Below are 17,888 nucleotides of genomic sequence, written 5' to 3'. Positions count from 1 at the left end.
AGCTCAAGCGCACGCATAAATCTTGCTGCAAAGCACCAGCAAAAGTAGGCTAATTATAATAAATGTGTCTGAAAAAAATAAAGAGGCATTTTAATTGTTTAAAGTGTTTTTTTATTTTTTATTCGTGTCTGCAAACATATCTCCTCCGCTGCGGATGCGCCTTAGAGAGAAAGACACTTTCGATTTGAACTTGTTCATTTAAAAGTAGCCATTTCAAGTATATTCCTCAAGTCTGACTGTGAGGCAGTAGGGCCTACACTGTTTCAGTTCATTTTTGAGACGCGCTCCAGTTCACGGAGATCATGCGGCTGATTGTTTTATTTTATTTTACAAAAGCACAATGTTTTCTTGTTATTGTGAGTTTACAGCTATTACAGGCTATTTTAAGTTGCTCCCACTGTTGATAGGAAAGTGTTCGCGCCCGCGCCTCCGTGGCATGCAGCAAGCGCGCTCCACACTTCGCACAAACACTGGATATGCGTCAAAATCTTGTGTTTATATGTGATAATCTTATATTATGACTGACATTTGACGAATTGCTTTGTTCCCATTTAGGATAAAAGCGTCTTCTAAATATGTAGCCTAGACTAGCCTGCATATTAATAATGAATTATTATTATTTGCGTTTTTACCTAACTATAAATGAGTTCAGTAGGCCAATGTTTTTCATGAAATAATTTATGAATGTTTTATTTTTATAACCTAACCTTTTACAGTTTTGGAAATGTTTAAGAAATTCAAATAATAAATAGACACACCGTTTTATGACTCTTTACTGTCCAAGCAGGAAATGAACTGATCGATTATCTCTTTTAGTTACAGTGCATGAATGAATATCAGGATATGTTGACAAGAAACAATGGCAAACAAATATTTTAACATGAACATTTGGAATAAAAGCTATACATAAGCAAGGTAAAATCACTTAATTGCTAATAAAATACAACTGAAGATCAGTGGGAAAAAATAATAAAGAATGAGTGTGTGGAATGTGCTGGAAACCGCCCTTGCAGCAGACTATGGCAGACGCAGACGTCACGTTCGGCACACGAACGAGTGATGTGGCAGACGCAGACGAGACGTTCGGCAGACGCAGACGTCACGTCCGGCACACGAACGAGTGATGTGGCAGACGCAGACGAGACGTTCGGCAGACGCAGACGTCACGTTCGGCAGACGCAGACGTCACGTTCATTGAGACGAGTGCATGTTGCAAAGTCATATTAAAGAGCCGATCGGAACGCCATACTATGGGAGCTCTAGGCATCTCGAAAAACACCGCGCTGATATTGATTCTCGTTTTAGTTCTCCTTTTGTATCCAAAGTCTGCTTGCCATGGTCCATAATGTTTGAACGAAACAACAACAGCGTGCAGATAGACATTGCGAACTACCGTCAGTCGCTTTGGTTACTATCAGAGGGCTCTGGTTCATAGCTCTGGTTGCCATGGCAGCACGAGCGGAAACCAGGGACAACGCGACGGCGACAAAACGGAAATAAAGAAACGGGACGTTTCTCGAATTAAATGACAAATTTCTCCTGGTTTGAAAGTTGTTGGAAACAGTCGGGATAATGTAAGTACACAACTAAAAAAAATATATAACATAGATATAGTGATTTTTGCTATTTTTAAAGCAAAGAAGTTACATATTGTGGCTTTAAACCAATTTAAAGGCAGATGAAACAGCGCTGACAAACAGGAGAAACACTGTGCGCAATGATACAGTCTGAAGGCTTTTCCGTCCACAGATTCCCATCATTTACCATGGATTTACTGTAACGTTAGCCTAGTAATATTAACTGCACCATGAAATGTGGGATATACATATTGAATTGTATTATATTATTAATGTAGACAATGTATTGAAGGACTAATGGCATATAATTAAAGTATTTAATAATGTTTTTAGGCTACTGTTTTTCATACAAATACCATATAATCCAATAAGTTACATTTTGCCATGATAGTGAGGTGCTGTAGGCTATGCCTGGTTTCATCTGTGGTTGTCATGATCTAAATGCATGATACTGGATGACCAATGGTTAAGTTTAATAAAACTCAAACAGTCAGAATTTTTTTTTTACCAAAATATATTTATTTTGTTAATGAAAAATGACAAATGTTTGAATGTTCTACCTCAGATTTGTGAAATGTTCACCAGTTTGGCAAGTGTTTGTCATGATATGTTCTGACAATAAAGAGTAGTTTAAAACCACAGTTAACACTCTGGTTTCTACAACTTTCACTTAGGAGCAAAAATCTGTCGATAATTATCGATATCGACTGATATAAAAAAATAATCGTGATTTTTTTTTTTTGCCCATATCGCCCAGCCCTATAAATGACTATAATCCAATTATAAACTATTACACTATTGATGCTGTTAAAGCTACATCAGGACATTGAAGATACCGACACACCAGCAAAAGACATTTCACAGGAAGTTTTCCATCTGGATTATAATATTGCAGAAGTTCTTATAACATCCTGTGCATATGGTCAATTGTAACTTTAACAGTCAGTGGCAGTAATTAATCTTTCAAATGTAGTGTGTATAGATGCTTACCTTTGTTTATCAGCACCGCAAACACACAGATGAAGCCACAACTGCAGAAACAGAAAAAAACAAGTTTATTTAACTTCCATTGGTTCAACTTGAATAGTACGGTACAAACACTAAAGTCATGAGTTTGATTCTCACATAACACACATAATAAATTTCTTTATATTTGTAAAAGGCTTTATATTCATTAATTAACCAATTCAATGTTTTAACAACACTTAAAATATTTCCTTTTTACTTTTAGTTCAAATAAAGCATTTATTTAGCTACATATGGCCTTCATTGCTGAGAAGTACGTGTGTGCAAACAGCGTTTCATTCTGCTTTCAGCAAACATACCTGATCATCATGGTGGACCAATATTACCAATATATATTTAATTTGACTATATTGCAAAAATACTTTTGAAATAAAGGTGAAATACTACTGTTAACAAAAGAAACTGTAGTTGCTCTTCATCTTCCGTACGCCATGCGTTCGACGTAAGATGACATCAGACGTAAGTGACGTCAACAGAAATCCCGTGAATGATCAGACATGCGCAGATATTCGTTCATCTTAAATTTACTTCGGTAGGCTATAATCAAGACTCCTGATTTTACTGTTTTTACTACCTAAATTATCTGGCAATTCATATTTTTTTCTTGCATAAAACCATAAATTTAATTATATATGATGTTTAAATGTATAGTAAACCAATTAACATGTTTTAAAGGGATACTCCACCGTTTTTTCATATTAAACTATGTTATTCCCTTAACTAAGACGAGTTGATACATACCTGTCTCATCTCAGTGCGTGCACTTAATCTCTCTGGCGCGCGGCGACACTTTGATAGCACTTAGCTTAGCCCAGTATATTCAATGGTATCTAACAGCAATGAATTTAGAAGTGACCAAACACATCAACGTTTTCCCTATTTAAAAACAGTTACACGAGTAGTTATACGACCAAACTATGGTGACACAAAATAAAACGTGGCGCTTTTCTAAGCGGGTTAAAAAGGATAACTATAATGTATGGCGGAATAGCACTTTTCGGAGTACTTCGACTCAGCGCAGTAAAAAGTCACGCCTGATCCTCTTCCTCTCAAGGGGCTTTTTACTGATTATCATCACACTGTTTCTGAAATACACAGAGGCATTAATTTTGACTGTCCTTCAATAGTTTGCAGAGGTTTGACCTGATGCCAGTATATGAAGTGATTTATTCAGTGCTGCTGAACGTCAGGTCATCTATTTATATAGCGCTTTATACAATACAGATGTTTTCACACAGCTGTACAGTGATAACAAGAAAGATTATGCATTTCAGCTGTTGTTCAGCTGAAGTCAGTTCAGCGTTATTTCAGTTCCATTGTAAAGATAATCAATTATTAAATTAGTTAATATCTATAAAGCAGTTCTGCAAAAAAAAAAAATATGTCATCATCCAGCTCAGTTCAGTTTTCAAACAACAGCGTCAGTTCAGTCAGATCAATAATATTGTTGAATATTAATATTTAGTGTCCCCAACTTGGTGACAGTGAAGAAAAAAACCTTGGGAGAAACTAGGCTCAGTCGGAGGGCCAGTTCTCCTCTGGTCATATATATTTTATTTGACAATATTGCTTAAAAATACTTTTGAAATGAGGGTGAAATACTACTGTTTACAACAGAAAGTATCGTAGCTCTTCAGCCCATGCGTTCTATGTATGACATCAGACGTAAGTGACATCAACAGTAATCGCGTGAACAGGGGCCCGTTCTTCGTACGTCGCTAACTCACTTAGCTGGATTTGATTGTTGGCAATTTGGCATGATCTTGGATTGTTTGGTTCTTCGACGCTCATCCTGAACTTGCTGTCATAGCAACAGGTGCGCAAGCTTAAACCTGCTCGTGAGCAGGCTTATTTCATGTTATCAGGATTAGACTGCGGCTTTATAAGCGGAGCTGATACGGGAAGTCCAGCAGTACACTTTCTGAGATATATTTTTTTTCTCGTGACTCGTGAGATTGTCGTTTACATTATTAATTTGTTGGAAACGCACATTTATTTTCGACTTGTCGGAGTCGGGCTTTAACTACAGCACAAACTGTTTGCATTGCCCTGAGATTATTTGTGAGTGGCTCTTTCCTTTACACTATTGGAGATGCGGAGAACTTGATGGAAAGTGCTGTCTGTCGTGTCATTCGGAGTTTACCTGGCACTTTTAGGTTTAAAAAAACGTTTTAGGTTTTTTTGTGGCATTTCCAAGCCACTTAAGACCCAATGTTGTAAATCAGTTTTTTTTTAAAGCAGTAAAGCAGTTTTTTTTAAAAGTTTTTTTTAGGCTATCATAAATTTTTATGAAGATCATGCAATCATGACCATGCCGATTACAGTAGGCCTATATGTCACTCAGGCTTCACTAACATGATTGATTTGGTACCATAGACTATAGAGACCATAGACTGCCATCAAGGCCTCTATAGGCCTATGTCACACTTCCTGCTTCCGGAACACGGAGTAGGGATTCAGAACTTCCGGTCAACAGTATTTCTCGATAAGGATTTAGATTATCAGCCATAATGTCTAAACCATCCGAGGTAGACTGACCACATATGAGGTTGTGAAACGGAGGTTTTTGCTCCTGTAGAAGCTATAAGTTCGTATGAAATCAACCTTGTTGAAACATGTTTTATAAAAAACATGTTTTATCCGCGATCTTATGAGAAAAAAAAAACTACACTACCCACAATCCTAAGCGTAGCAGCAACGTCTGCTGATTGGTCCAACTCGCTGTTACCATAGAAACGTTTACCTTACTGGCAATGGCAGGCTACACCCGAACTTGTACCCTTTCCTCAGTTTTGACGTTTCCACTTGAGAGTTTTCATTTACCATCCGAACCACATCGGATGGTAAGAGATTTGGTCCAGCGGTATCTATCGGACTCCGCCATTGTAAAAAGCTAACCGGAAGAGCTGTATCCCTACTAAAAGACGTACTTCAGGTCTTCAATTTTTTCGTGACATAGGCCTATGAAGGGGATTATGTAAACAGAAAGGGGGTTCACAATGTAAATGTGCAGCCCAGTTACTATTGTGATTCTTAATATTCCAGTTAGTAATATTATATCAAATAAAAAAAAAGGCAGTTGACTAAAATCTTCCATATCACAAATGTGAAAGCAAAATGGCCAGGATCTGTGCATGACTTAAGAATTTTCAGAGATTCACATTTATGCACATTATTTGAAAGTGGTAAGAAAAGTTCCACAATTAAATATCAAGCTCACTGTATTACATACACTTATGCTGATCCTAACAGAACTGCATTTTTTCATAGGTGATTATGACATGTTCCTGCCAGCAGACAGGTGTTTTATGACCCCATTCCCTGACCCAAACCAGTTACAATGCAGCTCTAGCCAGGACAAGGGCACACAATGAAATGAACTTTGGCTAACTAAAGGGAAGATTTCAGTGTCTGATAAGTCTGAGGGTTGCACACCTGACAGGGCCTGTGACATTGTTGCATGTGCCATATTACACAACATTTCCAAAAAAAAAAATTTCATTAAATGTTTAATAAAAGACAAATATGCTTAGTTCCTTGAGTTTTATTTCAATTGTTCTTTGTAAAGAAAAGCCAGTGGTCAAGTGCCTGCAACAAGAGATATTAGACACATGCCTCATGCAACAAATAAAAAGGAAAAGTTACACTGCCCACATGTAGGCCTATGTCTCCTCTGTCTGTGCAGACTCTTCTGTAGGCCTTTCTGTAGATGTGGAATCCTGCAACTTATATTGCAGCCATAAAGCATATAAGTATAAATTAAGTAAAGTTATTTATGCACTTGCAGGGCTAGTTCCTCCATATGACAGTTATCTGACAAGGTTTATTCACTGTCCAGTGCAATGGAAACAAATGGACATTACAAAGTCTTATACTTTCTTTCCTTTGGAAAGTTAGAAAATACTGCACATATTTCAGCACCACTTTCTTGGGAACAGATACAAGTGTTGGTGTATTATGTAAAAGTGCACAAAAGAGGAAAACACAATGTCATTACAATGAACTACACTCGGGAAACATGTGATCAATAACTCATAGCAAAATATTTTTACATTAACATAAGTTTATCAGTTTTCACTTTCACAAGTCAAAGCAATTCATCATTACTCAAGATTTAACAGTTGAAATGACTATACGGCCTTAATTTAATGCAGCAAAAATTATTTTACAGTGTAGGCTACTAAGATCTTTTTTTTTTTTCTTAGCCTTTTTCTTGGTTGCTTTTATAAACAGACAACCATTTATTTAACAGTGCCTTTTATAAAAGAGACTATAACTAAAAATTACCATTATGTAGAATATTTTTGTACTTCACTTTTATTTGTTTCCATGTTCTAGTGTGGTGACTCTGACATTACAATGAACAAAGTAATTATGCAATTATTAAAATACAAAAAAGTGATAAAAACATCTAACATGGCCACATCTAACAGATTTAAATTGTCTGCTACTTTTTGCCAGCCCTCTCTCCTGGCTTTTGCAGACTTTGAGGTGTTCCCTGGAGTTTTGATTAAACATTGATAAACATTAACATTAAATTCCGAATAAACTTCGACTATTAGTTCTTGCTCTGCTGAGGAGAAAAACTGAGCGCGCTCTTTGGCCACGCTGAGCAGCCAATAGCAGCGTTGCTGATCAATGTTTCTACTATCGATACATATCCCCTTTTAAACCAGCGCATGAACGCGCAATTATCTCATACTGAATCAAACTTAGGCCAAGTATAATAATAATAGGATAATAGGTGGACGATGACGCAATTTTCTTCTAGAAACAAACTTTGTTGTATTATTTTCATGTTATCACTGTGAAGCTGCTTTGATACAATCTGTATTGTAAAAAGCGCTATATAAATAAAGGTGAATTGACTTGAATAATAATCTTATTCTGGTCTCACAGAACCATTGGGTTCCTCCAGATGCTGGCTTTAACATAAGAGATCTTCCAGGAACCACTTAAATGTTAAAAGATCTTACAATAACCCTTTTATATAATTCTGGTTCCTCTATTTCCCCCCAAAGCACTTCGAGGTCTCATGGTAATGAAAAGGTGACTCCAGAACCTCTGAACTGAATACAAAGTGCTTAAAGGATCCCATAAGAACTTATGAACTTGTGAACTTATGTTCCAGCAAGAACCTCAAAGATTGCCAATGCTCCACCAGTAACCCTAGGAGAAAGAGCTCTGAGGCACTTAAATTACATTTTGAAGTTCCTTGAGTATCCGACAGGCAGTGATGGAGTACTCGAGTCCTGGACTCGGACTCGAGTCCGACTCGAGTCCCTATTCTCTGGACTCGAGTCCGACTCGAGACTCTATTCTCAGGACTCGTGACTTGACTTGGACTCGCGGACTGATGACTCGTTCTTGGACTCGGACTCGAGGATATAAAATCGGACTTGAGCATTCATCAAATGAATGACGTTGGATGAAGTTTCTGACTAAATAGGATTTAAAATTTGATATAAGATGTTACACTTTTCCTGTTTTGGGCTCCAAGACCGGACGGGATCTCTTTTTTTCCTGCATATATGAACGAGCAGAGAGAAAGCCCCAGCCGCGCGCGCGCTCTCACCGTCTTCAAACAACACGAGCGGTGCTCCCTCCTCACGCATATTAATCAAAATCAATTGACACGATAGTAAAAGGTCGGAAGACCGAAGTTTCACGTAGATCATTCAGAGATTTTTTTCTCCTGAATTACCGCGAGGTGTGAATTGTGCTGAAAAAAAACAAAAAACGTTTGCCTTATCTTCTCTGAAAAGCGTTCCGCACATTCAGCTGACATTAGCCACAATTTCAATAAACGAAAAGACCTATCTAGTGATTAAATGTTTTCTGTGTTGACACAAATCTTGTCCTGTCCTAAACTGCCGAGATAATCACACAAGGCGTGCCGTATAGGCTACGTCCTGTGACGTCCATTAATGACACGTCCGATTCGCGAACTAATGACTCCTTTGAACGATTCACTTTAATGAATGGTTAAAACAACTGACCATCTGTCCAACAACGAACTCACGAGACGTCTGAATCGGTGTATAACAAATCGGTAACACTTTACAATATGTTCCATTTATTAAACTCTAGTTAACTACATTAGTTAACATTTAGGCTACTATTAATAAACTGCACTTCTACAGCATTGTTAATGTTAATTTCAACATTTAGCCTACTAATAGCCTACATTATTGAAATCAAATTTTTTATTTATATTTATTTATATTGTATTTATTATTTATAATTGTCAACACAGTGGTGTCATTTTTGTTTAATGTAGACCCTCTTTTATAATTATATCAGCTCTTTAAAGGTGCCAGAGTAGAGAAATGTTGGCAGTCTTGAAATATAACACAGACTCAACCTTGATGACTCGACTCGGACTCGAACACTGGGGACTCGAGACTCGACTCGGACTCGAACTCAGGTAATGGTGACTCGACTCGGACTCGACTCGGTCTCTTCTTTGGTGACTCGGACTTGGACTCGGACTCGAACACGGGGACTCGAGACTTGACGGGGACTCGAGACTTGACTCGGACTCGACAATTGGTGACTCGACTACAACACTGCCGACAGGATATTTGAGGCTCATTTAGTTTTTACAGTGTAGGGCAGACAGACACGACATGAGTTCAGACGCTCATGAGGTTGAACACATGAATCAGTAATAACTGATAATCAGGGATGTAGTGGAGGCTAAACGCACGTAAACGCCGTTTACTCACCTCCCAAAATTCGGAAATAGCATTTGCCCACCTCCAAAGTGCGTTTATCCACCTCAAATTGCGTTTATCCACCTCTAAATTTCACGTTATTTGAGCGGACTTTGCTTTTACAGTGCGTGATCGCCGATCGGTACATGATTCGAGCATTTGGGCCGTTAATGACAGAGCAGAACGTTGAGCAGAGAGCGCAGCGCGCCGACACACACACATATGGCGGGTAGATCATGCCTTTTCTAAGTCTACCCTGAAGAAGGCGAAGGAGCAGTCTACCCTTCCGTCGCCGTCAGTCCGTGTCTATTTTTGAATGGGATTGATAGAGACGTCAGACGACAGACCGGCGGCGACGTCACGGCGGCGTCACAGTAGTAACGTATACCTTACGGCGACGTGGCGACGGCGTACGTGAGAAATGTATAAAAAATCATAACGTCTGAACCAGGCACGTCGCCTAATAAGACGCCTGATACACACGTCGTCCCTCAGTACGTCGCCTAATAAGACGCCTGATACACACGTCGTCCCAATATAATGTTATTTTTCCCATGTTGATAACGAAAAGTGAATAGCATGAGTAAGATTGGATTTGCAATAGGCTATAGCCTATCGGGAGACATGATTTTTGTTTTGTTTTGTAGGAAGCTTTTCTTTAAAGTGAATTTTTGTTTAATATTAAAGCCTATCTTAATTTTAAATTTGTCATCAAAAAAGAAGCGAATATTCCATAAACAGGCTCTAACTTGTTGGTCTTTCTACAGCAGTGTTTTTAAATAAATGGTCTATCTTTTCTAGACAGAAAAGTTAACAACAAAGTAATAAAAAATATTTTATTTGCAAAATCTATCCCTGCCTCCAGATACAAATGGTCCCCCTTGTATGAAAATATTAATTGGAGTAGAGCATGGAGTAACCCACATACATTTTTAATTACAAACAAAGTAAAAGAAATATCATTTAAAATTATTTACCATTATTACCCCTGTAACAAGATTATCTAAAAATGTATACCGTAGACGAAAAATGCAGCTTTTGCTTCATGGAAACGGAAACGTTAGACCATTCTATAATTGCTCACATAGCTCTTCTCTGTGGAATGATATAGCCAATGTTTCATTAATGGACAACATGGCTCAAACATAGCCTACATTTATCTAATTTTGATATCTTCTTTTAATTTTCTGACTCAAATTTCTCTGTACAATATATAGTCAACTTAATAATTTTGCTTGGAAAATTCTTTATTCATAAATCGAAGTTAATGAAAAACTACGGTGACGCATTGCTGCCACATACATATAATTTTTTCCACTCAAGTGTGTAGTCATGTAGGCTACAAAATATGCCTTTATCCACATAAAATTGATAGCCAATCATGTCTTTATCATACGTTCAAAAAGCTGAAGAAATAACAGCCCCCAACGGACATTCATGTTAAATGATCAAATTCTGTACACCTTATTAATAGCAGATGAGCCCAGAATACGAACATTGTGTTTAATTGCATATTAGGCTAAGCATTTTCCTCCCATAGAAAACCCTTATAATAAAGAAAAAGCTTAATGTGGCTTAATAGGCTACTTCAGTGATAAAGATCAAATGCTATAGCCTACACACCTTATTAATAAACCATACTATCCTACAGAAAAGCAGATGAGCCCAGAATATGAACGCAATGCATTTAATTATGCGTTAAGCGTTTTCCGATAGAAACCCTTATTATAAAGAAAATAAAGGTGGCTCTTAACGTGGCTTTCTATGGGAGGATGGCATTGCGGTGCACAGCAAATCCTTTAAATGGTATTCAATGCAAAACAAAAATGAAAAATAAAAGTAGCCAATAAAATAAACAAATGATTGTGGCATTAATTAGCCCACAAACAATATTTATTTTAAAGACTAAACGAATTTGTTTAAAGAAAAACACCAGCGTTGGGCGTTTATCTGTATAGGCTGCTAAAGCCGCCTTTCCACTGCAAACGACAAACGACAGCCGTCGGACCGGAAGTCATTCATTTCCAATGGAGAGTCGTACGGGAGCTGCGGGGAGTTCCGATCATATGCGTATGCGGAAATTTCGGATCCGATTTGAGCTTCGGATGCGTTGAAATATCTGAACTTCTGCGGCTAGACCGTATGCGACCGGTCGACCGGATGTGATGTATTCTAATCAAAACTATGAGCGCGAAGCTAGAATTGCCAATATTTTAATACTTTATTGTAAACGCTATTCCTGCAAAATTACGGTTATTAATAATAATGGCTGAAAAAATATTTGTATCATTATTAAATCAATATTTATATTGATTAGCTCTATAAAATCGACTGTTTTTTATATTAGATGTATTGAGGGTCATTCGTTTTGTGTGGATATATTCATGCATGCATTATATTCATTAAAATCATTAATTTTACCATTGTGAATAGCCGAGGGTAACGGTTGCTTCACGACCAATTTCAAAGTTCCTTGCGACTGACACCAGGGGGTGAAATGCGACAATCGAATGCGAATGTCGTGCGCAGTGGAAAGGCGGCTTAAGTGTTTCAGTCGTCGATCCTTTTCAAACTGGCGCAATAAAATAAAACAGAATTTGATTTGTTAAACATGAAGAAGACTTATCAGTCTGGCATGGCCGCTCGCTCTAACGTTAACCTAGATAAATGTTCGCTATTATTAAGCGCATATCGTGTTTGTGCGGAGTGTGGAGCGCGGAGTGTGGAGCGCGCACTGCATGACATGGACGCGCCGGTGCCATCACTCGCATTTTCCTATCAACAGTGGAAACAACTTAAATACTCCATCATTTCTGGTCATACAGAAAAGAATAATACATCAGTCGCAACTACTTTTATTTGTGTAAACTCTCAACAACAAGAAAACGTTGTGCTTTTGTAAAATAAAATAAAACGAACAGGGCGCGCTTTCATGATCTCTGTGAATTCGAGCGCGTCTCAAAAATGAACCGAAAAACAGTGTATAGACAAGCCTCACAGACATGAGAAATATAACTATCTATATAAAGTTTATAAAAAAATAAAAAATGTTATCCACCAACGAAAAAAAATCCAATCGAAAGCAAATAGCCTACGGTATACCATCTGATTATGTGATCCTGTCCGTATGAAAGGCGCATCTCTAGAGGCTAAATTACAGCGGGATGTAGATTATGTTTGCAGGCAGCCTACACTGATTTAGAAAAGACTAGTCATTAATAAACAATTAAAATGCTTCATTATTTTTTTCAGACACATTTATTATATCATTAGCCTACTTTTGCCGGTGCTTTGCGGCAAGTTTTATGCGCTTGAGCGCGGAATAGCCATACACCCAGGATTGAATTTAAACGTGAGATTAGTCCTAATTGCTTAAATAAATTACTACTAGTTTAGAAAAATCCTTCAGTCTATGGCAACTCTAATCGATAGCCTACATTTAATATTTGACATTATTTAATTAGTAATTAGTATCCAGCTCTTTACATTAAATTAGTTGAGTTAGCATAATTAGTTAATGAACAAATAAAATAATAAAATAAAGTTTAAATTATACTACCGGTAACCATATATTTCTATATAGCATTGATTATTCCACCACACAAAGGACTGTTTATAAGGTGATAATCCGTTATACATGTGAAGATTGTAGCCTATATGGCTGTATCTTGAAGATTTTTGTATTGTATCTTCTGTTATAAAGATGAAGATTGACATTTCGTTAATTAAACAAAATAAGAACACAATGTTGTAAAAAATAAACAACTTAGGCTACGTTCTGTTAGATGTGTTTTGACTACTTTTTGTTTAATTATATCTCTAGGTAAGGAAGATATAGCCTATTAACAAAAATAAATCTTAGGCTATATATAATATATAATAATAAAAAAAACTTATAGGCCTATATAAAATATATTTTAAAAAAGGGCCTCATTGAATAATTTTGCCTGATTGGGGGCTGTTACTATTTGCTTAAGCTTTTTGAACGTAGAAGTGTGATAAAGGCGCTATAGGCTGTCAATTTTATGTGGATAAAGGCATATTTTGTACATGACTACACATGTCCTTATAAAGGCAAAAAAAAAAGATGTCGTTTTTAACGACATCTCGTTATTACGAGAAAAATATGTCGTTTTAACGACATAAGATCACGTTATTACGACAAAAGATGACGTTAAAACGACACAAGATCTCGTTATTACAACATAATTGAGGGGAAAAAATAATATGTATGTGGCAGCAGCTATGCGTCACCGTAGTACTGCTCTTGATGTAAAGTGTAACAATTATCGTCAGCCCTCTTGCGCCCTCTGTTGGCATTTGTACATAATATACATATGTTCATTGTTTATATATTTCTTCATGTATTTTAATAGTGTTGTTAAATAAAATAAAATAATTAATTACTTTTAATACCCTACTTTATTTGAACCAATTATATTGCCTCATTTGTAATATGTATTTAAGTCATAAAGGCTATTGTTCACTTCAGATCTATCTTTATGACCAAAAAATATATAAATAAAATAGTCGACACTGACAGCCCTAGTTTTGAACATTTGAACATGAACCTACATTGTTTTGCATTTTGTGACTAAAAGACTATTTCCCTGTCTTATATTTTTTCATTGTTGATTTCTTGTAAATAATATAGGCTATTAAAATACTTTCTTGTCACCTTCTCCTGTAAACAATATCGTGAATAGTTTCATATTGTGTATTCGCCCATTATGGTCAACTGTGTAAATTAAAATTATTACCACCTTCAAAAGTAAAAACTCAGAATGACACATTCCAGAATATTATGTTTATAGATTACAATTAATGAATTTATCTGTTCAACTTTAAAGTTGTTGTTAATAATTGTGCAAAAAGTTGTGACTTTGATGGTGTATAATAGTCCTCATATCCAGTAGAAAGTGAGTGAATTATTAAAAAAAAAAAATACTATGTTTGTAAACCATTCAGAGATGACATTAATGACATACGCAACTTTGTATACAATACAAAATTTGTATCAGTGATATTTTCAATGTCATCAGAATACAAGAAAAGAATGATTGATTAGAAAGATAACAAAGGAAAGATAAGAAAAGCTAGGGGGAAAAATAGATATTATTTTATTGTGATGCGACGTTGGAGTCACACGTTGGTGTCACGCGTCTGTGGTGCGGCGTGCTGTGGTGCGACGTTGGAGTCACGCGTTGGTGTCACGCGTCTGTGGTGCGGCGTACCCCTTCTGTCACGTAAAAGTACACGACTGTCGACTTCGGTAAGTTATCCGTGGCACTATCCACTCCTCATACACACACACACACACGCACACACACACACACACACACACACACACACACACACACACACACACACACACACACACACACACACACACACACACACACACACACACACGGAACAAAGAGAACGGCACACACGGAGCAGAAAACACACGCTCGTTACTAACACAAGCTGCGCGAGAATTAAACTTGATCGCAGCCGCAACAGAAAATCATTCAAACTAGGCAAAACATTTTTTTTTTTTTTTTTTTTTTTTTTTAACAATTCATTACATGCAGCTGGTTTAATGTAATGAGCATGTCAAAACCCAACTGTACAAGACATTCAGAGGGAATCAAGCCTGCACCAGGTTAAAGACTTTTCCCTCTACAGGGAAACACTGATCCACATTTTTCTGATAGACCAAACAACTAATCAATTAATCGAGGAAATATTCAACAGATTAATCGACTATGAAAATAACCCCAAATCCCTATAATTATGTTCAAGTGCATTGCATTGGAAGCCCTGGGTATAAGCCTCCCTCTCTATCTCTCTTAAATATTTTTGTTCTCTCTGTTTTGTCATTTAGTAAACTTTATAGATTTCAACCATATTATTCCTTCTTGAGTCTCTTTAACAAGAACTTCGATTAATGTATGAATTGAATAGTGATTTTGTGACCTATGATGAGGGAACAACCAGTGATACCCTTGGTAGTACCATCAAATGATAGCCTATAGCGATGTCATCAGGATACACATACACCGGTAGGCAGTGGCCCACCTTACCGGGTGATCAAGTTGTGGTCCACCAGAATTTATAGTTTACCCACATCTTTTTTTACCACTACACCACTGCTGATAATAATGATAAAGCATTTGGTACATGACACAACTGTATAACTGTAACAGCAGAAACTGCATGAGCTTTAGCGCTAAACACAGAGTCAGTGGAGGAGGTTGATGCTTTCATTTTTGCTGCCACAACTTTTAGATGGAAAAAGTAAGAAATAAGCAGAAGACTGTAAAGGATAACACTGCCCAGTCAAAACAACAGCAGAGTATAAGTTACTGACCTTATATAACACATCATTTCTTATATAATTTTTTCAGAGTGTGAGAGATGAATGTTGTTAATGACATTTGCATTGATAAGACGATCACCTGTAACCATGGTGTAACTCAGGTTAAAATCCATCAATATATATTAAATGTTTGTATATTGGTTCTGTCCTCCCTGTCCCTTTAAATTACCCATGCGGAGTGCGTGCCTTGCGACCTCACGTAATCCTAGTCACGTGATTGTGCTTAGCGCAAGTATTTAACCATAGACAGTGGCATTTGTTGTAATTTCTATTGTCATATCTTATTTGAACAATAACCATAAAGTGCACTTAACTATAACTGGTTCAACTGTAGTCTGTATATATATATATATATATATATATATATATATATATATATATATATATATATATATATATATATATATTTTTTTTTTTTTTTTTCTATTTTCATTATTTTTGTTTGTAAATCTTTTGTTTAATCACTTTTCAATACATGGTACCTGTACTAAACTTAAATTCATGTTTCTGTGTTATTACTGACTACCAGCTCCTGTAGCCGAATTTAGACTTTTGTGACCTAACTAGCCTAAACTGTTTATTTCCATAGTTATTTATTTAATTATAGCTAATATTAATGACATATTAATATTGGCTATTGAGTCCGAAGTACCCGTTACAATGGGATCAGAATGTAGGAACATTTCCTGCTTGTAAGAACAAACTATCATGATTTGGTAGATCATAAATATGAGATTAAAAAGTTAAAATTGACACAAAATGTAAATTATGCAATAATTCAGAATTATGAGAAGAAAGTTGAAATTATGACAAAAAATTGAATAATCACATTAAAACAAATCTAAATCAACAAATACCTAATTATGATGAAGTCAAAAGTGCTGCACCTCAAACCATCAGATTAATCTGTGCTGAAAAGCGAAACGACTCGCAACTCTTTTATTCACCAGAACTTAATGTTCCTCCAAGTATTTTATTCTGCAACTGATAAAGGACCAAATGTTACATATTCTTGCCTTGACTATTTTTTTCATACTTTGTACCCTTTATAATTATCACTTTAAAGTGAAGTGCTTTTACTAGTGTGTATAAAGTGTGCTATAAATAATTCAATTTTCAATTCAATTCAATTCAAATTTATTTGTATAGCGCTTTTCACAATACATATTGTCTCAAAGCAGCTTTACAGAAAGTGTATTTCAAAAAAAAAATGTACATAGAAAAATACAGTTAGTTAATCATGCATTAATTTAGGGCATAACATATCGCCGGTGTCGAGTCGTCTCCTCACGGGCGTGGAGTCGTCTCTGCATGGGTGTTGGGGCATCTGAAGTTTCCATGAGAGGCTGGATACAAATAAATAACTTTGCCTTGTCTTTCCACTTTGTAAGTTACATTATAGTTTTTACAGTTTTCTGATGTAAAAGACTGTTTTGTGCTGCTATATTCTTGGGATATTATCAATTAGCTTGATTAATTATTCTTGGCGCCGTTGCAATGTAGACACTGCATTCTTACTGTATAACAGAATGAGATCTTGAAAAGGTACATTTTTGGTTGAAAGACAAGTGAGTCTGTCAATTTGTTGCTGCCTTAAATTATGTAAACATTCATCTTGCAAATAGTGTTTTATGTGCTGGAACTGAATTGTTAAATTGTTAATGTACTTCAATATTCTCATGTATAAACAGAGGAAACAAGGAGTATTTTCATTGTATTTGCATCATCTCATTATGATCAAGACGCAATAAATTGTTTTGATGAAATAATGCGTCTGTCAAGTTGTTTGGATATTTGTAATCTTATACATTTTACTAACACCAAATGTTTTGCATTTACATTTATTCATATGGATGAGGCTTTTATCCAAAGTGTCAAAGCAGAAATGCGGTTTCTGATAAAAAAAAAAAAAAACAGCACATCAGACTCTGGTATAAGTTTAATTTAGTTCACACATTGAAAACAACTAACCCCTTCCTGATGTGTGGTGTGTTTTGGGCAGTGCACTGGGGCTTTTTGAGGGACCTGTGAGGGTTTTAATGGCCTCTAAAAGCTCCAGCCGTATCTCAATCTCAGCATCAGAACATCACAATAATTGGGCCTTTCTCATGAGGGAAATGTATGACAAACATCCTGATGCTCAGAGTTTCCTCAAGCACAACTCCTTATGAGTAAATTATGAGGAAATGTAACATCAGATAAAGG

The 17,888-nt window shown here is 36.3% G+C and overlaps 1 protein-coding gene and 1 long non-coding RNA gene across 13 annotated transcripts in view; one reads left to right on the top strand and one right to left on the bottom strand.

Moving 5' to 3' along the window:
* Positions 1-17,888, bottom strand: part of LOC309475524 (T-lymphocyte activation antigen CD86-like) — a 226,337-nt gene that overhangs the window by 111,481 nt on the left and 96,968 nt on the right. For 4 of the 12 annotated variants that reach the window (XR_014197676.1, XR_014197682.1, XR_014197684.1 and 1 more), the window contains one exon: positions 2,568-2,608. The exons of 6 other annotated variants lie outside the window; for them this stretch is intronic. Coding sequence is in view for 3 of the 6 variants with exons in the window: in XM_082138360.1 (XP_081994486.1) it covers positions 2,568-2,608 (41 nt within the window). In the remaining 3 variants the exon portion in view is untranslated. Of the gene's footprint in view, positions 1-2,567; positions 2,609-2,902; positions 3,071-17,888 lie in introns of those variants that run through there. 2 more of the 12 variants (XM_082138362.1, XM_082138363.1) reach the window with 2 other exon arrangements.
* On the top strand, positions 9,213-16,023 carry LOC309475540. The gene is made up of 2 exons (XR_014197706.1): positions 9,213-9,295; positions 15,475-16,023. It is a non-coding gene; the product is annotated as an uncharacterized lncRNA (long non-coding RNA).

This window comes from Leuciscus leuciscus (assembly GCF_965113295.1).
Source record: "Leuciscus leuciscus genome assembly, chromosome: 15".
Classification (NCBI taxonomy): Eukaryota; Metazoa; Chordata; class Actinopteri; order Cypriniformes; family Leuciscidae; genus Leuciscus; species Leuciscus leuciscus.
This window is presented reverse-complemented; position numbering and strand designations above follow the sequence as displayed.